The 20,646-nt window shown below is 41.1% G+C and overlaps 1 protein-coding gene and 1 long non-coding RNA gene across 2 annotated transcripts; both read left to right on the top strand.

Annotated features, from left to right (window-relative positions):
• Positions 1-450: 450 nt before the first annotated feature.
• Positions 451-2,228, top strand: LOC134285122 (uncharacterized). The gene is made up of 2 exons (XR_009996158.1): positions 451-575; positions 648-2,228. It is a non-coding gene; the product is annotated as an uncharacterized LOC134285122 (long non-coding RNA).
• An 8,874-nt stretch (positions 2,229-11,102) lies between these two features.
• Positions 11,103-17,585, top strand: LOC109413010 (zinc finger protein 93). Its single transcript, XM_029878356.2, has 6 exons — positions 11,103-11,280; positions 11,654-11,920; positions 12,040-12,455; positions 12,518-12,950; positions 13,015-13,211; positions 16,990-17,585. Exons 1-6 carry the CDS (start codon positions 11,158-11,160, stop codon positions 17,519-17,521), a joined length of 1,968 nt encoding a protein of 655 aa, XP_029734216.1. The 5' UTR covers positions 11,103-11,157; the 3' UTR covers positions 17,522-17,585.
• The last annotated feature ends 3,061 nt before the right edge of the window (positions 17,586-20,646 follow it).

Genomic DNA, 20,646 nt, shown 5'->3' with positions numbered 1-20,646 from the left:
AGGTGGTTGCAAGAAAATTGAACGCTCGTGCGTGTTTATAAGCTGTGTGCCGGGATTGTGTAAAGGGCCACCCGCATAGACAAATACAGTTTGTGGTAATCTCCACACAGTATGTCTCCTTTATATGTTACTGTTACTGTACCATGAACAGGTGCTTTTCTGTTGAAACTATGAAATTTGAAGCATTCGATCGTCAAGAACGGTCTTCTTAACCCATACCAAACTGTAACAATATGTCATACTGTGCAGAAATTGTCGAATTATATAGTGATGCAAACTCAGGAGACATGGTGGCAATATAGAATGACCTTTTCTCATACGGTTTATGATTTTATTTGCGCAACACACTTACACATGTGCATTATATTGTATGCAACTTGAAATCAACAGTTTGTCAAATAGTAGCTTTCGTTAGTATCTGTACCGCCATCGAACTTTGCAGTTTGCATTAAACAAACAAAACAGAACAAAATTTCCGCCCGCGACCTGATAGTCAACAACAAACGGAAAGCTTGCCTCGGTTAACAGTTCGAAGCGCTTGCAGCGGTCTGGATGAAACCTCGGATGAAACAAGGGTAAGTATTGCTATTAAATTTGTATTTTTTTTTGTGCTAGATATATCTCAATGGATGCAAATTGTTTTACAGAATTCGCGAACCTGAAATCAGCTGGAGGCTCGGCTGTAGGAACCTGTTCCGGCCTGACTGCGACTGCGAGCAGTTCCGCACAAAAGGAGTAGCGGAGGATTTCCCCTACTGCGGGCGGAAACTGAGTTCTCTTGCGATTGGAAATTTGCCCCCACCGGAAGAAGATCCACAGCTAGTTTTAATCGTCAGACGTACTACCTGTGGTATCGTAGATAGATCGAGTAGGCCTGGAGAGATGTGAAGAAGTGTAATCAGTTTGAGAGTCAGGTACGGAAGCGAACGGGTTAATATACGGATTGTGTGTGCAGTTGTAGTGCAGTTTATTAAGTCTTCTTATGAGAACTTCCAAAACCGTAATGGTGTATGTCCGTCGTCCGAGATCCTGGATTCCACATTGGCGACGAGGTGAAAATGTGAGTAATATCAATTATAGTGATAATGTCGCTTTAATTTGGCCCACGCACCATTCAGATTTTTTTCCTTCGATTTCGCTCAGTCACGTGCTAGTGAAAAAAAAACTCAAACGGTTGTGCTTAGCATGGCAACCGCGATGACAAAGTCCATTACATTGGAAGAACCGTCATTGATGATGATGATGAAGCGTGGAAAAGTAACACATAGATGTGTTCAGTGAGATGTTCGAACTAAAGCTAAAGATTTGCGTGTTTTGTTTTTTTTTTCAATTCCCAGCCTAGAAAATTACGGATAATCTAGGGCGGAAACAAAATGGTATACGCTGGCCTGGTCGTTGGAAGCAGCTACCCAGTTTTTTTTACAGTTTTGTTTAATGAAATTATAGAACAGAGTTGAAGCAATTGCCAACCAGCCATTGAACAGATTTGGTGTTGAAAATTAACGTGGTCATCATTTCGAATACTGTCATTCTGGTCGGGTTGCTTTGGTATTAGTAAATTGTTGTAGTATTTTGTTTTCGTGTATCCATATTCATTTGTGTCGAAAGAAAATTTGTGAGTTGAAGTTCTCAACGACCCGGACTGGATCAACAGAATACCATTCTATGTGGTATGATGAATAAGGTGATTTCTAACATTGGAAGTGCTCTGGGATACAATAATCACAGCAGGTAAATTATTGAATATACAAAATCGAAAGTAATGCTGAAAGTATAGAGAAATACGCAAGTTTTGTTTACATATTATGAATGATGATCAAGTGTAGTTATGCAAGTGTTCATTTGGATGATGCACTGAACGAAATAGTGAGATGCAAATAAATTGAATAAATATAATAAAGTGTAAATGTTTCCCCAAAATAAAAATAAATGATTATGATTGTTTTATTTTGAATTATATTAATAATTCATATTTTGGAAAAGGAGGATTTCGTCACAATACAGAGAAGGCGGTTTTCGTCACAATACAGAGAAGGCGGTTTTCGTCACATTTCAGAGAAGGCGGTTTTCGTCACATTTCAGAGAAGGCGGTTTTCGTCTCAATACAAAGAAGGCGGTTTCGTCAAAATAAATGAAGGCGGGTTTCGTCACAATTCAGAGAAGGCGGTTTTCGTCACATTTCAGAAAAGGCGGTTTTCGTCACATTTCAGAGAAGGCGGTTTTCGTCACATTTCAGAGAAGGCGGGTTTCGTCACAATTCAGAGAAGGCGGTTTTCGTCACAATACAGAGAAGGCGGTTTTCGTCACATTTCAGAGAAGGCGGTTTTCGTCTCAATACAAAGTGAGTGGTGATATTACACAGCACTCGACCTTCATACTGGTCAACCTGAAAGAGACCGATAATTTAATATTCTTAGCATTTATATTTATATTTATAAGCAACACCTAGTTCAGGACCACTGTGCAGTGTGTTTTGGAAAGATACATACCTGGAACCAGAAATGGCTGGCAACAACAGCGCCGATGTCCTCACCGTTGACCCTGTCGGTGAATCGTAACATCTGGTCCGGTTTTCTCCGACAAGTTAAGCAATTTTCCACAGAATCACTCATTTTTAGCGATTATTTAATGTTGTGTTTTCACTTAAACATCCGAATAATTCGATTTTCATCCGAAAAGTACGACGCGCACAGAATTACCACAATCAAAACAAGGGTTTGACGTTTTACGCAGTGTTGCCAAATTCGGTTACTTTTTGTGGAACTCATGAGTGCACAGCAGCCAAAGAGGGGTGGTCAAAAGCTGAGTCTCGCGGACTGACTCAATATTATAGATAGTAGAGTAAACATAGATCAGCGGACACCGCTGACTAAAATGTTTCAAGCGTGTAAGTAGTAATTTTCAAGAGTGCGACGATTGAATATGACGTCATGCGCTCCACTGATGTTGTCCAATTCGTGACGTCATGCTCGTTTGGATACAGATTTTGACAGTTCGTTTGGATACAACGGATTCATCATCACGGATCTATGTTTACTCTACTATCTATACTCAATATGCTCTCTCAGCGGGAGCCAAACATCGGGAGCCAAACATTGAAGATGGAGGTTATGTTAAACCTTGTTGAACCTGTGTGATTGATTGAAGAGTATTGTTATCTAGGTGCTGCGGATATAATCATCAAAATTGTTGTCACGATATCTCCATTTGCCGCTGTCAAGCCGTTGGAAAGCGAGGAGAAGGATAAACATTGTTTTGAGCCTATTGTAGCTAATTTTGTAACAACTATCCATCCAAATTTCCATCGCGAATGGAAAATAATAAACTTTGAACACCGGAACAAAATTGGAATAATGGTGGATTGATCATGTTTACCATTTCCGAACAGCGTCGCGACGGCGTGTTTGACAACCGAGCTGAGAGAGGTGGTTGCAAGAAAATTGAACGCTCGTGCGTGTTTATAAGCTGTGTGCCGGGATTGTGTAAAGGGCCACCCGCATAGACAAATACAGTTTGTGGTAATCTCCACACAGTATGTCTCCTTTATATGTTACTGTTACTGTACCATGAACAGGTGCTTTTCTGTTGAAACTATGAAATTTGAAGCATTCGATCGTCAAGAACGGTCTTCTTAACCCATACCAAACTGTAACAATATGTCATACTGTGCAGAAATTGTCGAATTATATAGTGATGCAAACTCAGGAGACATGGTGGCAATATAGAATGACCTTTTCTCATACGGTTTATGATTTTATTTGCGCAACACACTTACACATGTGCATTATATTGTATGCAACTTGAAATCAACAGTTTGTCAAATAGTAGCTTTCGTTAGTATCTGTACCGCCATCGAACTTTGCAGTTTGCATTAAACAAACAAAACAGAACAAAATTTCCGCCCGCGACCTGATAGTCAACAACAAACGGAAAGCTTGCCTCGGTTAACAGTTCGAAGCGCTTGCAGCGGTCTGGATGAAACCTCGGATGAAACAAGGGTAAGTATTGCTATTAAATTTGTATTTTTTTTTGTGCTAGATATATCTCAATGGATGCAAATTGTTTTACAGAATTCGCGAACCTGAAATCAGCTGGAGGCTCGGCTGTAGGAACCTGTTCCGGCCTGACTGCGACTGCGAGCAGTTCCGCACAAAAGGAGTAGCGGAGGATTTCCCCTACTGCGGGCGGAAACTGAGTTCTCTTGCGATTGGAAATTTGCCCCCACCGGAAGAAGATCCACAGCTAGTTTTAATCGTCAGACGTACTACCTGTGGTATCGTAGATAGATCGAGTAGGCCTGGAGAGATGTGAAGAAGTGTAATCAGTTTGAGAGTCAGGTACGGAAGCGAACGGGTTAATATACGGATTGTGTGTGCAGTTGAAGTGCAGTTTATTAAGTCTTCTTATGAGAACTTCCAAAACCGTAATGGTGTATGTCCGTCGTCCGAGATCCTGGATTCCACATTGGCGACGAGGTGAAAATGTGAGTAATATCAATTATAGTGATAATGTCGCTTTAATTTGGCCCACGCACCATTCAGATTTTTTTCCTTCGATTTCGCTCAGTCACGTGCTAGTGAAAAAAAAAACTCAAACGGTTGTGCTTAGCATGGCAACCGCGATGACAAAGTCCATTACATTGGAAGAACCGTCATTGATGATGATGATGAAGCGTGGAAAAGTAACACATAGATGTGTTCAGTGAGATGTTCGAACTAAAGCTAAAGATTTGCGTGTTTTGTTTTTTTTTTCAATTCCCAGCCTAGAAAATTACGGATAATCTAGGGCGGAAACAAAATGGTATACGCTGGCCTGGTCGTTGGAAGCAGCTACCCAGTTTTTTTTTACAGTTTTGTTTAATGAAATTATAGAACAGAGTTGAAGCAATTGCCAACCAGCCATTGAACAGATTTGGTGTTGAAAATTAACGTGGTCATCATTTCGAATACTGTCATTCTGGTCGGGTTGCTTTGGTATTAGTAAATTGTTGTAGTATTTTGTTTTCGTGTATCCATATTCATTTGTGTCGAAAGAAAATTTGTGAGTTGAAGTTCTCAACGACCCGGACTGGATCAACAGAATACCATTCTATGTGGTATGATGAATAAGGTGATTTCTAACATTGGAAGTGCTCTGGGATACAATAATCACAGCAGGTAAATTATTGAATATACAAAATCGAAAGTAATGCTGAAAGTATAGAGAAATACGCAAGTTTTGTTTACATATTATGAATGATGATCAAGTGTAGTTATGCAAGTGTTCATTTGGATGATGCACTGAACGAAATAGTGAGATGCAAATAAATTGAATAAATATAATAAAGTGTAAATGTTTCCCCAAAATAAAAATAAATGATTATGATTGTTTTATTTTGAATTATATTAATAATTCATATTTTGGAAAAGGAGGATTTCGTCACAATACAGAGAAGGCGGTTTTCGTCACAATACAGAGAAGGCGGTTTTCGTCACATTTCAGAGAAGGCGGTTTTCGTCACATTTCAGAGAAGGCGGTTTTCGTCTCAATACAAAGAAGGCGGTTTCGTCAAAATAAATGAAGGCGGGTTTCGTCACAATTCAGAGAAGGCGGTTTTCGTCACATTTCAGAAAAGGCGGTTTTCGTCACATTTCAGAGAAGGCGGTTTTCGTCACATTTCAGAGAAGGCGGGTTTCGTCACAATTCAGAGAAGGCGGTTTTCGTCACAATACAGAGAAGGCGGTTTTCGTCACATTTCAGAGAAGGCGGTTTTCGTCTCAATACAAAGAAGGCGGTTTCGTCAAAATAAATGAAGGCGGGTTTCTTCACAATACACAGAAGGCGGTTTTCGCCAAAATTAAATGAAGGCGGTTTTCGTCACAGTTTTCAGATGGCGGTTTTCGTCATCATGGTACAAGTAATCTTTAAGCGAAATACATCTTGCGTTGGAGATCTTACTATTGAATATTATTTTTATATATTGAATGAAAATATGCTTTCATACCAATAACAACATGCATGTGCGTATCAGGCCGTTTCAAACAGCATTGGAGTATTCTCAATTACCTTTGGCCTGGACCAAATGGAAGCCGACCTTGAATGCTATTTCGAGTCTGAAAAGATCGAGGAGCAGTATGAAAAACGTTCAAAACTGCTATGTCTGGGAGGCTCGGATCTAAGAGATATCTACGATAATCTCCCCGAATTTGAAACTTTTTCGATGGTGTTGATGAATCTTCCTTTCTATTATGCTGCAATAGCAAAGCTGGATGCTTATGTTGAGCCCTATCGCAGACGGACTTATGAACGACATCTGTTCCGTCAGATTTCCCAGAAACCTTCAGAGAGTTTTGCTGATGTTGTTTTGCGGCTGAGGACTCAAGTAAAAAGATGTGAATATGACAAACCGGAGGAGGTGATTCTTGATTAGATAGTCGAGAAGAGCTGTTCTGACAAACTGCGGCAGAAAATGCTCAAACGGGATATGCCGCTAGCCGAAGTTGAGAGTTTGGGTACAAGCTTGGAGGAGAGTGAAAAGAAGATGAAGGAATTTGGGAAACATGCATCATCTGGTGATTCGATTAGTAAGGTCACTAACTAAAGACCAGAGAATGTTAAACGCGATTCAATGGGTAAAAAAATGTATGTTGTTAAAATAAATGGGGTTTAATATTATAGAATTTATAGAAACAGGCAGAGCAAACCGACCGTTTCAAGCAAAAGCTCAGGCTATCCCAGTATGCTACTCATGCGGAAAACGTGGCCATGTACGGCCATGAGATTTTCCCAGCCAGGGCGGGAAAAGGCACTGGTCACTTTGCAAAACAATGTTTGAAGCGAGAAAATGGTGACGGACAACGTAATCCGATTCCACCGAAGCGCATCAGAGTAGTTCAAGATTACGACGATCACGAGAAAGATAACGGGGACATATTCTACGCCATATTTAAACATATTCAAACACCTTCATGTTTGAAATAGGCAGAATCGTAATACCTATGGTAACCGATTCAGGAGCGGCAGCCAACACCATGAACCAGAAAACATGGGAACAAATGAAACAGATGAAAGTATCTGTCTGAAATATGACCACAGACAACGATAAGAACTTCACATGTTACGCTTCAAAAGATCAAATGCAAATCTCAGGAAGCTTCATGGCCATAATCCGCACTGGAGAGAGAAAATTGAAAGCAAAATTTTGTGTTACAAAGGCAGGACAACAGAATTTACTGGGCGATCAAACGGCAAAGGCACTACATGTCTTAAGGGTTGGTTTTGACGTCGGTAACATATCCAAAACTCCCGAAATGGAATTAACATTAGGCTGTGCATCGACATGCGTCGAGCTAATCAAGCGGTATTAAGGCAAACTCATCATCTATCTCTGGTAGATGAAATTCTTGGATCAGTAATAGGCTCGAAAATATTTTCTAAAATCAACATCAAAGACGCGTGTTATCAACGAGAGATATCTGAATGATCTCGTTCTATTACTGCCTTCATAACTAAGAATGGCTTACTCAGATATCAGAGACTTATGTTCGGTATCAGTTGCGCCCCAGAAATATTTCAGAAGACGATGGAATTGATTTTAGCTGGTTTGGAAGGTGTTATCGTATATCTTGATGATAAAGTGGTATTTGGAGCATCACAGGAGGAGCACGATAAACGCCTACAAGCGCTGAGAAGTTTCTTAGGTTTGATAGCTAATATCGGGCGTATCATTCCTAATCTGACGACAAAAACAGAACCGTTGCGAGTACTTCTACATTCTGGTTATGTGTTTTCGTAGAAAGAACCTCAGACCAACGCATTCAACGCGATCAAAAAGGCTGTCAGTGATATAGGATATGTTGGACTTTTTGACCGAAAGAAGAAAACAAAGTTGTTTGTAGATGGAAGTCCGGAAGGTCTAGGAGCAGTACAGATTCAGGAAAACGATGATGGGCTGAATCAAATCAAAATCCTATTCAGTCCTCGGACTCGCCATGTCCACGAATCGAGCGTTGGGTTCTACGTGTTCAGTCGTATAACTATGAAATTAAGTTCGAACCTGGGGTAACCAACTTAGCCGATGCTTTGTCCAGATTGTCGATTTGCAACATGAAAACTTTTGATACGACAGCGGAGTCTTATGTTAATCAACTAGTAAAGAACTCAATTCCAAAAGCGACAACACTCGCCCAAGTGGCGGAAGCAACAAAGCAAGATGAAATTCTTCAGAGGTTACTGGAGGCTTTACGATCAGGATACTGGTCAGATGAGGCACAGGTGTTCAAGTTTTTGAAATCGAAACTACATTCAGCCACGTTTTGCTACGAAGTGACAGGCTCTGGAATTATGATAATTCCAACAGCACTTCGGTCACAGATACTATCATGTGCACATGACGGTAATCCTGGAATGAGCGTTATGAAACTTCATCTGAGACAGAAGGTTTGGTGACCGAAAATAGATGACACTGTCGAGAAATTTGTTAAACACTGTGGATCATGTACTCTTCTGTCACCGGTTGGACTTCCAGAACCAATGCTCCGAAGCAGAATGCCTGACAGACCTTGGACCAAAGTGGCTGTCGACTTTCCGGGCCTGTTACCGTTAAGCCATTCTCTTCTAGATATGGTCGACTATTTCAGTAGATTAACTGAATTAGTCGTAATGAAACAGACAACGACTGGGCTAACAATTCACACCTTGTTCGAAACCTTCAGTCGATTTGGAGCTCCGGAAACGTTGAGATCAGATAATGGTCCACATTTCATCAGCAAGCCGTTTAAAACGTTCTGCCGCGAATTCGGCATAGAACATCAAAAGACAACACCGTACTGGTCCCAGGCGTTTGAAGAAGTAGAGCGAATGAATAATACAATACTGAAGCGACTGAGAATCAGTCAAGCCGAAAACTCGTAAAATTGGAAATGGTATTTACGTAGTTTTATTCTGGTGTACAATTCCACCCACACTCAACGACAGGCGCACCTCCATCGTCTCTTATGTTTGGCAGGGTACTTCGAGATTAAATACAGTGTATCCACAATGCGTATAAACCATGGATTAAAGGTATCAGAGATCGAGATTGGGAACGAAAAGTAGCAGCAGCAGAATCGACAAACAACCAAAGGAGAGCTTTTCCAAACCAGCTAGAAGAAGGGGATATCGTTGTGGCAAAAAAAAAAAAGAAAAACTAAGAAGAACAAACTGTCTACCAACTATGGCACTGAAAAGTTCGAGACATGGGTCGAATGCTGAGATGCGCTCGTTGGAAACCGGAAAACTCTACCGCCGGAACGTTGCTCATCTTAAGCCTGTGGATGATTCACCATCTGGTTTCAACTGATCAACTCCGAAAGAAACTCAAGCATCTACAGGGGATGCATTCTAATTCAACTGATCCGGAGAACCAAGCTGAGGAAATTTCCACAACCATCCGACGAGGCAATCGAGAAATGAAGCGTCCAGAGTATCTTAATAATTATGTACAAACCTTGTTAGATTTAATCTATTATGTAAGGGGGGAGTGTGGTATCGTAGATAGATCGAGTAGGCCTGGAGAGATGTGAAGAAGTGTAATCAGTTTGAGAGTCAGGTACGGAAGCGAACGGGTTAATATACGGATTGTGTGTGCAGTTGAAGTGCAGTTTATTAAGTCTTCTTATGAGAACTTCCAAAACCGTAATGGTGTATGTCCGTCGTCCGAGATCCTGGATTCCACACTACCTAGCCCAGCATAGGGCCTGAATTCGTGAATAAAAAAAAATGAAAGCCAAATCGCTTTTTTATTTTTAATCGGTTCAAATATAGCAGAACCATATATCAGGCCAAACATGTCTAAAGGTCCTATCTGCAGAAGAGAGGCTCTCTTTGGTTTCCCTCTCTTTCGTTAATATCTCAGCTGTTCATTTGAATTATGATTATCTCCTTGCATAGAATAATGGTCAAATCAATCGTCTTTTGATTTGTACTGCAAAAGTAGTTGAAAAATTTACCATTACATTGCAATAATTGAAAGAGAAAGTGAATAAAGAGAGCCTCTCAAATGCAGATAGGACCTATTGAAATGTTCGGCCTGATATCATAAGCTTAAAATACCATGAAAGACCATAAATCAATAATATCCCATACAGTGCACGGGTTTCTTCTAGATTTATTGTAAAACTGTTTTCCAACCATTTGCTATGCAGTAAATTGTCCTAAAAACAGAATAATATATTGACCATATAATTTACTGTATTGTGTAAAATTTGTTCGGGAAAATGAGCAATTCTAGATTGAGTTTAAATAAGGGCGAAAGTAACATGAGAGAGTTCTCTTCATCGACTCTCTCTTCTGCAAATTAAAGTTACAAGATTCAAATTCAATCGAACTTTTTTACACTTAGACGCTAGATTGCATCGCAACCTAGCGATTTATGACCATAAAGTGCAACCATACTTGCATCTTGTCACTTTAATTTGAGGAAGAGAGAGTCGATGAAGAGAACTCTCTCATTACTTTCGCCCTTATTTAAACTCAATCTAGATTTTTTTATGGTAACCAATCTTATACTTATGACACACATGTGATACAAGAATCACTGTACAATTGCGCTTGAATTGAGTGCCATACTGCAAATTCTCTCATTTCAAGTCAGTCTTGTTAGAATTTTCTTGACACTGCGTACCGTTGTACAGGAATCACACTCGTATCACATGTCTGTCCGGGGTATTAACCGCCTATGAGCCATTTTACGAAGTGACAACAATGTTGATGATGATATTGATTTTCACGGGTTATTGGACGCTACCTCCTGTCAAAATTCATTCATAAAATCGGCTCGTAAAATGGGCTATTCCACATACATACTGTAATTTGGCGGACTACCATTTGTCAAACTGGCAAATCTGTACATGGTATGGTTATCTTACTGTTATCTCTGACAGTCTGAGAAATGGTTGAATGTCAATTGCTAATAGTCATCTACAGTATGAGAAATGTTGAATTTACAGTTTGTGATGGCTAGCTTGAAAAATGAAACCGTTTCTATTCGCAGCACTCAGCTGCGTGCCTGTACGGAACTCAATATCTTTAGCATTGGACCCGTGAGTGCTCTGAGTTTACAATTTTTATTTATTTTGTGTTTATTGTTTTGGTTGTAGGAAACTGACAGACGATTTGTAGTGGAAAAAGCAGCAAACAATGGCCGAAGCTCTGGAAAATTGCTTAACTTGCCGAAGAAAAACGGACAATTTCCTCCGTATTTCGGACGAATCCACCGTGGAAGACATCGGTGCTGTTGTCGCCGTCCATTTTTGGTTTCAGGTTAGTGCAGAATTTGAAATATTGAACTCTGATGAGCATCCCACCCAAGGAGCGATGATGCACTACCACAAGCGTCGCCGGAGAATATGTACGATACATATGTAGGGTCACAGAGCCATTAGTAATCCTTGAAAAGCTTAAAACGACTGTATGTTTTTATGCGGCCGCATAAATGAAAACTCCATACAATATATTGTCGTCGTTTTATTTTTTCATGATTTGTCGAAAAAAGATACTTTTTCATATGGTTTATTAATATTTACCTGAGTCCATGAATTAGCGAAGTAGGGACAAATTAACACCTCACATCACTTATCCGAAATTTGCAATACATATACCAACCAACCATAACTATGTTCCGTTCTTTATCCAGGCTGATCAGTATGAGCATCGGGTACTGTGCACCAGCTGCTGGGAAAAGATCGACGATTTCCACAAGTTCTACAACGAGGTGAAACGGTTATGGGCCTGCGATGATAGCTTGCCCAACAGCACCGTAATTAAAACGGAGCGAATAGTCAATGAGGATGGCACCCATCAACAGGAATTACTCGCTTACGATTTGGTCAAAGTGGAAATCGCTAAGGCCGAAGAGTCTGAGAAATCCAGCGATGAAGACGATGCTGCGGCCAAAGATAAGGTGAATGATGATACATGGTCCACTTTGAAACTGGAAGAACGTTTGAGGGTTTTAAATGCTCTTCTAGATTCAAAGTGAGTCACACTTTTGGAATATCACTGACATTCAAATTCCACTAGGTAGAGGAGGAAGAGGAATCCGAATCGTCAGACGATTCAGATGAGGACTCCGCGGTACCCATAGCAAAACGGTTTCGACGTGCCAAGCCCAAACCGAAGCCTGTAAAGCGGGAGAAACCAATTCGTAAGAAACGTCAGGTCAGCAACACTCCACGGGCCCCGGTTCGCAAAAGTAGGGCCACCAACAGAAGGGAAGAGTTCCCTTTCGAGTGTGAAATTTGCGACCCGGTCCGAGGCTTTAAGGAAGCCAAGGGTTTACAGTTGCACAACGAAGTGTGCCATACGGAAGACACCGAGAAGAAGTTCCAGTGTGACCTGTGTGAGAAAGCATTCGCTAGCGAATGGCAACTGTCGGGACACAAGAGTTGGCATCAGAAACATCATTTGAACTATTTCTGCGAAAAATGTAACAAACAGTAAGTATCTAAGTTACTCGTGCGCTCGGTTTACGTAATTCTAACGAATGCATTTTCCCTAGTTTCGATTCAGGTCGCACTCTGAATAACCACATCCATGCAAATCATCCTGAAACCGCACCTGGATATTTGCCGGCCTCTTCTGACAAAACCGAGGACGCTGCCACAAATGATCAGCAAGCCATTGATTCAACCGAAGTTCCTCCAAACGCTTTGCTGATGCCTGCACCTGCTCGCCCTCGGGCCAAAGCCGGCTGCAAAGCGCTAACCCCAGAGGAAATGGCGGAACGCGACGAGGTGATTCAAAAATTTTGCACTCTTATTTGCGAAAAATGTGGATTCGGGGCCGAAAACTTCTACTATCTGGAGAAACATTACAGAAACGAACACGACCTGCTCGGGTACGTGGTCTGCTGCAACCGGAAGTACTTTAAAAAGCGAAAGCTGTACGAGCACTGCCTAAGTCACATCAATCCGGAGCTGTACCGGTGCGAGGTAAGTTGTGTTTTGTGACACGTATAGTTTTGGATTTCAACCGACTAATTTCCGTTTTCAACAGCTTTGCAAAAGGAATTTCAGCGACAGTGACAGCCTTGACACTCACAACAAACGGGTTCACACACCAGACGCTTTGAAACCGTTCAAATGCGACATCTGCGAAGCGGCCTTCCACAAGGAATATTTACTGAAAACCCATATGAAGTACCACCTCTCATTGGAGCAGAAAATCTACAACTGCAAAGATTGCGGCAGATCGTATGTATAGCATTCCACACTTCATTTGCAAGGGCGTAGCCAGCTTTTCGGTTCAAGGGGGGGGGGGGGGGGGGTTAATTCCTGAAGGTATTCCTGGAAGAATTTCTGAAGAAATCCCTAGAGGAAAATCCTGGAAATTGCTGGAGTTCCTGGAGGAATCTCTAGAGGAATTCTTGAAATAATTACTGGATGAATTTCAGGAGAAATCTTTGGAAGAACTCTGGGAGAAATTTCGGAAATAAATCCCTTAAGAAAATCCTGGAGGAATTTCTGAACGAATTCCTAGAGAAATCCTCGAAGAAATTTGTGGAAAAATCCTTGAAGCAATTCCTGGAAGAATCTCTAGAGGAATTCCTGGAGGAAACCCTCAAAAATTCCTGAAGAGTTTCTTGGAAGATTTTCTGAAGAAATCCCTAGTGGAATTCGTGGAAAAAACCTTGGAGGATTTACTGGAGAAATCCCTGGAGAAATTGGAACAATTCCTGAAGCAATCTGGAGAAATGCCTGGAGGAATCCTGGCAAAATTCCTGAAGAATTTCCTTGAAGAATTTCTTAAGAAATCCCTTGAGAATTTCATGCAGAAATTACTGACAATTTCTGAAAGATGTCCAGGAGCAATTCCTGGAGAAGTTCCTGGAAGAATCCCTGAAGGAGTTCCTGGAGGAATCTCTAGAGGAATTCTGGAAATAAATACTGGATGAATTTCAGGAGAAATCTCTAGAGGAACTCTAGGAGAAATTTCTGAAAAAATAATCCCTCGGGAAGATTCTGGAGGAATTTCTGAACGAATTCCTAGGGAAATCCTCGAAGAAATTTGTGGTAAAATCCTTCGAGGAATCAATGAAGCAATTCCTGGAAGAATCCCTAGAGGAATTCCTTAAGGAATCCCTTAAAAATTCCTGAAGAGTTTCTTAGAAGATTTTCTGAAGAAATCCCTAGTGGATTTCCTGGAAGAATCCTAAGAGGATTTACTGGAAGAATCCCTGCGGAAATCCCTGGAGAAATTGAAGCAATTTCCGAAGGAATCTTTGGAGAAATGCCTGGAGGAATCCTGGAAAAATTTCTGAAGGTATTCCTGGAGAATTTCCTTGAAGAATTTCTAAAGAAATCCTTAAAGGATTTCATGGAGAAATTGCTGACATAATTTCTGAAAGATGTCCCGGAGCAATTCCTGCATCAATTCCTGAAGAATTTCTTCAGGATTCCTGGATAAAATCCGGGAGTAATTCCTGGAAATTGCTAGAAGAATCTCTAGAGGAATTCTTGAAATAATTACTGGAGGAATCTCTAGAGGAACTCTGGGAGAAATTTCTGAAAAAAATCCTGGAGGAATTTCTGGACGCATTCCTGGAGAAATCCTCGAAATTTTTTTTTAGAAATTTGTGGAGGAATCCCTGTAGTAATTCCTGGAAGAATCTCTGGAGAAATCCCTCAAAAATTCATGAAGAGTTTCTTGGAAGAATTTCTGAAGAAATCCCTAGTGATTTCCTAGAAAAATCCTTGGAGGATTTACTGAAGGAAGCCCTGTGAAAATCCCTGGAGAAATTGAAGCAATTCCTGAATGAATCTTTGGAGAAATGCCTAGAGGAATCCGGAAAAAAAATCCTGCAGGTATTCCTGGAGAATTTCCTGGATGAATTTCTGAAAAAAATCCCTAGAGGATTTCATGGAGAAATAGCTAACATGATTTCTGAAAGATGTCCAGGAGCAATTCATGAAAAAATTCCTGGAAGAGTTCCTGGAGAAATTCTTGGATAAAATCCTGGAGGAATTCCTGGAAATTGCTGGAAGAATCCCTGAAGGAGTTACTGGAGGGATCTCTAGAGGAATTTTTGAAATAATTACTGGATGAATTTCAGGAGAAATCTCTAGAGGAACTCTGGGAGAAATTTTTGGAAAAAATCCCTTGAGAAAATCCTGGAGGAATTTCTAGAGGAACTTCTGAACGGATTCCTAGATAAATCATCGAATAAATTTGTGGAGAAATCCCTGAAGCAATTCCTGGAAGAATCTCTAGAGGAATTCCTGGAGGAATCCTTCAAAAATTCCTGAAGAGTGGAGAAATTGCTGACACAATTTCTGAAAGATGTCCAGGAGCAATTCCTGGAGGAGTTCCTGGAGAAATTCCTGAAAATTGCTGGAAGAATCCCTGAAGGAGTTTCTGGAGAAATCTCTAGAGGAATTCTTGAAATAATTACTGGATGAATTTCAGGAGAAATCTCTAGAGGAACTCTGGGAGAAATTTGTGAAAAAATCCTGGAGGAATTTCTGGACGCATTCCTGGAGAAACCCTGGAACATTTTTTTTTAGAAATTTGTGGAGGAATCCCTATAGCAATTCCTGGAAGAATCCCTTCTTGGAAAAATTTCAGAAGAAATCCCTCGTAGATTTCCTGGAAGAATCCCTACGAAAATCCCTGAAAAATATCAAGCAATTCCCGAAGGAATCATTGGAGAAATGCCTGGAGGAATCCTGCAAAAAATTTTGAAGGTATTCCTGGAGAATTTCTAAAGAAATCCCTAAAGGATTGCCGATGTCCAGGTATCCGGGTCCGTTTGAGCCACGGGGCTCAGAAGAGGGTCAGTGTCAGCCACTCTCGGGGGAAGAGCAGCTGACGAAAAATTGCAAGTGCCGGGGCTGGGAATCAAACCCATGACCATCCGCATATGAAGCGAACGTGTGACCAACTACGCCACGGGCCCCGGCGAATACTACGAATTATTCCAAATTGAATTATTGGAGCCACCTCTAGTGGAATTCTTGAAGGAATACACGGAGAAACCCATGAAGAAATATCTGAAGGAACATTTGTAGATATGTCTAAAAGGTTCTGTGTTGATATTCCTTTGGGAATCCCTGCAGGAATCCTCGAAAAAAACACTTGAACAATCAATAAAGGTACCTCTCAAGATAGCCCAGGAGAAATTCCCGGAGGGATGTCTGGTGAAACCCCTGGAGAAATTCTTGAAAAAATCCCCGGAACAATCCATAATGGAATCACTGAAGGAAGCTATGGAAAAAATCCTGGAGGAATTCGACGATGCATCCTTGCAGAAGTATCTGTGCAATTTTCTGAAAGAATCGTGGGACGAATACCTGATGCATTTCTTGGAACAAACCCTGAAGCAATCACTAAAGGAACACTGTAAGATGCCCATGGAAGAATTCACGAAGGAGAAATTCCTGGAGAAGCCCCTTAAGGAATTCCTGAAGAATCTCTGGAGAGCTTCATGAAGGAATTTCTGAAGGTGTCCTTGAAAGAACTCATAAAGAATTCCCAGATATTTTGTTCTTAAGCTGCTAGTACACAGGGTCAAATATTTGTCCAAAAAGAAACCAATGCTTGAACATCTTGTTTGACTCGATCGAATATTCATTAGTGTCAAACTGATGTTGTTTCTTGTTTTCTTTCCTTGCCAAATGTTTGACCCTGTGTACTACTGGGCTTAGTATGACGTTTGTTTGAATTTAATACTAGTGAAAATTAGTTGATTCTGTGCTAGTTACACTCTATAGCAGCATATGGTTCTACAAAGTCCTTCTTTTTCGTTATCGGAACCGGTTCCGGCATATCTGTAAAATTTGGCATATTGTTTTGGTAGTCTATGAATAAAAATCACAAAGTTTAGCCATTCAACCAACCTTGTTATTTGGTAAAATTCTATGATAAGATTGATGTGGTTCTCTTGGAGAAATACTTGGCAAAATTTCGATGCTCTGGCTACGCCCCTGTTCACATGCTACCCTCATAGAAATCTCTCAATTTTCATTCCTCCAGGTTCGGAGCAGCGACCTACTTACGCACGCACCAGCAAACTGTACATGGCGCCGTATCCAACTGGGTGTGCGATATCTGTGCCAAAGGATTCGCCCACAAGTGGCGGCTGGAGAACCATCGGCTTTCGCACACGGCAGAAGGAGCTGCCAGTTTGAAGCGCCAGTGTGACCACTGCAAGAGATGGCTCCGGAACGAGATCACCTACAAGGCCCATCTGATGCGCTGCCTGAGCACCAATCCGGTCACTTGCGATCTCTGTGGCAAGGAATCGGCCAACGAGCTGGCCCTGGTAAGTCACAAACGGATCCATCACACGGAGCAGCCGGTGTACACTTGCAGCTACTGTGGGAAGGAGTTCAAGCGCGCCATCCGACACAGAGAGCATGAGGCGAACCACCGGGGAGAGGTGCTGTACCAGTGCCCGTTCTGCCCGTACACTTGCAATTCCAATTCCAACATGTACACTCACAAGAAGGTGGCTCATCCGGATCAATGGGCTGCCAAGCTAGCCGATAAGTATTATAAGCGGTAATTTTGGATTGCATAGTTTGCTAGTTTAGAACGGTAAGATATATGAAAAATCTGTGGAGTTTTAACTAGTGTTTGCATCAACTAAAGCTTTCCGAAATATTTTCACTTTTGTTGTTCTTTACATATACGTCCTAGGCGAATCCTGTCGTTTTCGGTTCCACCTTCTAGCATATATTTCGTTTTAGCCGCATTGACTACCATTCCTATCTTTGGTGCTTCGCGTTTTAGACGGGTGTACGATTAAGTGTACGATTCTGCCACCGTCAGTGATGGAATTACACTCCTCATGAAGCAATTCGCGAGCAAGGAAGTGGCATCCCTATCCCACCAATGCAATGTTTTCGTAGCCAACATAACTGCGGCTCAAGCGTACAGCTCAAGCTGACAACCTATCTTTTAACACAGCAGCATAGTTTTAATGCTGGGTAAGAAAACAAGAAGACCATAACAGTCCCTTGTTCGCGAGTGTAAAGCCAACACAAGGCTTATTGCGGAGATTCCACCTGTTTAGACTCCTGCGCGAAAATTAGTTGCGTGGATTTTTCTTGCGTGGGCCCACAGATATAAAACCAGACTGCGTCCTGGTGGATATTTTGCGCTGTGTTGTTAGGTACACATTTGGTGATAGTTTTGCATTGTAAACAAACATTTATAACGCACCTACGCTGAAAATGAGCCTGATCAATTATTTGCGTCGGAATCTATAAATCTTCACAACGGGCAATATGTCGAATTCGTTTATTCCCGACGGTGCACTGCACCGGTGTAGCAATTGCCACCGAAAAAACGAACGGTTTCGGTGCAATTTGTTGACAGCTCATGATGTTATTAGTAAGAGCCTGTGAGAGCGTCAATGTTAATAATAAAGGATATCAAAAATAAACAAAATCAATGTTTTCATGATTTCCGTGATGAACAAAATTATTTTTATTTATTTTTATTTTTTACTTTCTATATACATTTTAACAATTTTAAAAGTTTTCAATAATCCACTTGTACATGATAAACTTGTAATGATAAATGTTACTTGAAAATTGTTATCCAATGTTTTAACGCTCCTACAATATTTATCTTCTTTGAATTCTTGTAATATCATATTTTTTTCAATTAAAAGCATCTTTTTAGAATTTAACAATTTCCGTTGCCCAATAAAAAAATGCTAATATACAATTGTAAACGATCTACGTGCACAAATTTAACACGAAAAATGTTAAAGGCAGTTCAATAGAAAACGTTTAGCTACAACGTAAAAAGGAAAATAAATAAATGCTTTTTATTGCGGAGATTCCACCTGTTTAGACTCCTGCGCGAAAATTAGTTGCGTGCACGGAGAAAAATCAGAGCAGCTTGAAACAACCAAAATTTTTGTTGTCCATCAAAGTTAAAATTTGGTTGACATCAAGTAACATTTAATTAATTCAAAGCCACTAATTTGGTTGCCATCAATCGTGTTGATTGATTGTTTCTACCATAAGCAAACAATATGAGTCATATGTTGTTTCAACCAAGTTTATAGTTATCTTCGATAAAACTGTAGTTTGTTTTTACCAAATGTCAGGTTCTTTAATTGTTAATGTCAAACCGAGGAACAAACTAAAACTTTAAGACGATTCAACCAAATCAGCCCATCGAGTTAAACTAAAATTTTGGTTGGAGGAAAACTGATGCCGTTTTTGGTTTGAAATTACCAAATTCTTAGATTGTTCGATTCCATCTAGTTCTCACTATTGGTACTGCCGCATTTCACACAACGCTAAAAACATCTCATCATGCTTGGAACGTGTGATACCTGTGCTAACGAACTGGTTGAGCATGCCGTAGTTAAATGCCGCGGTTTTTGCTCGGCTTGTGTTTGTCTGAAATGCTCTAAGATGGACAACACTATTAGCGAAAGTGTCGCCGGAATTTCGAATTTGTATTGGATGTGCGATGCTTGCGGCATTATCATGGAAAATGCTCGTTTCAAAAACGCAATGGTATCCACAAACGCCGTAGCCGACCAAAACTTCGAAGCCTTGAAGAACGAGATTCGTTGCAGCGTGTTGGACGAGATTAGACATGAAATTCGCACTCATTTCAAAAAGCTTATCGAAATTGTTCCTAAAACTCCAACCTCTGTCACGCCTAGTCTACCCATCGGTCGTAATAGACCCTCAGGTTTCGTCAGGAACAAGCGGCTCCGTGAAAACGATGGTGATGAGGACATAGGTGCTCGTCGTCCAGCTAAAGCTATGTGTGGTATCGGAACTGGAAGCACTGATACAAACCTTGTTGCTACCGCACCGACAGCCAACGATCACGACAAATTCTGGCTGTATCTGTCTGGCATCTTACCGGATGTTCCAGAGGAAATGGTTACTGAATTGGTGCAGTCCAAGCTAGGAACCACGGACTTGCGCGTTGTGAAACTCGTAGCGCGCGGAAGAGATACTAGCACACTGTCGTTCGTTTCATACAAAATTGGAATGGCCCACGATTTAAAGTCGTTAGCACTGGCAACCGATACATGGCCTCGAGGGATCAGGTTTCGAGAGTTCGAAAATATGAGCAGCAGGAACCAGGTTTTTTGGAAGCCGTCAACACCAGTAGTAATCATCCCGTCGCAAGTAACAGAGACACCGAGGACAACCTCCACCCAATAAATCTCAACCGTACTGTATCCGCTCATGAGTATCCACCACTTCCGTTTCCTTCGTCAATACCGCTGCAACAACATGCGTTAGCATCATCGGTAGGTGAGTACGTCCCTCTCACAATTTATTATCAAAATGTGGGTGGGATGCGTACGAAGACCAACAGCTTTCATCTCTCCACTGCATCCTGCGATTACGACGTCATTGTAATAACCGAAACCTGGCTTAAGAGTGACGTGGCGAACTCTGAACTGGCTACAAATTATACTATCTATCGCTGTGACCGTAGCAGTGCCACCTCAGATCTGCAGCGTGGTGGTGGAACTCTCATTGCAGTCAAAAGCTCACTGTTTAGTGCACCTGTCCACCTTGCAGGCAGTGAATCACTAGAACAGGTTGTAGTGAAAATCTCGCTAGCGCATAAATCTGTATATGTATGTGGCATCTACTTGAGGCCCAATAGCGACACGGGAAAATTTGTTGCGCACTCCGA

This window comes from Aedes albopictus, chromosome 1, assembly GCF_035046485.1.
Source record: "Aedes albopictus strain Foshan chromosome 1, AalbF5, whole genome shotgun sequence".
NCBI lineage: Eukaryota > Metazoa > Arthropoda > Insecta > Diptera > Culicidae > Aedes > Aedes albopictus.
This window is presented reverse-complemented; position numbering and strand designations above follow the sequence as displayed.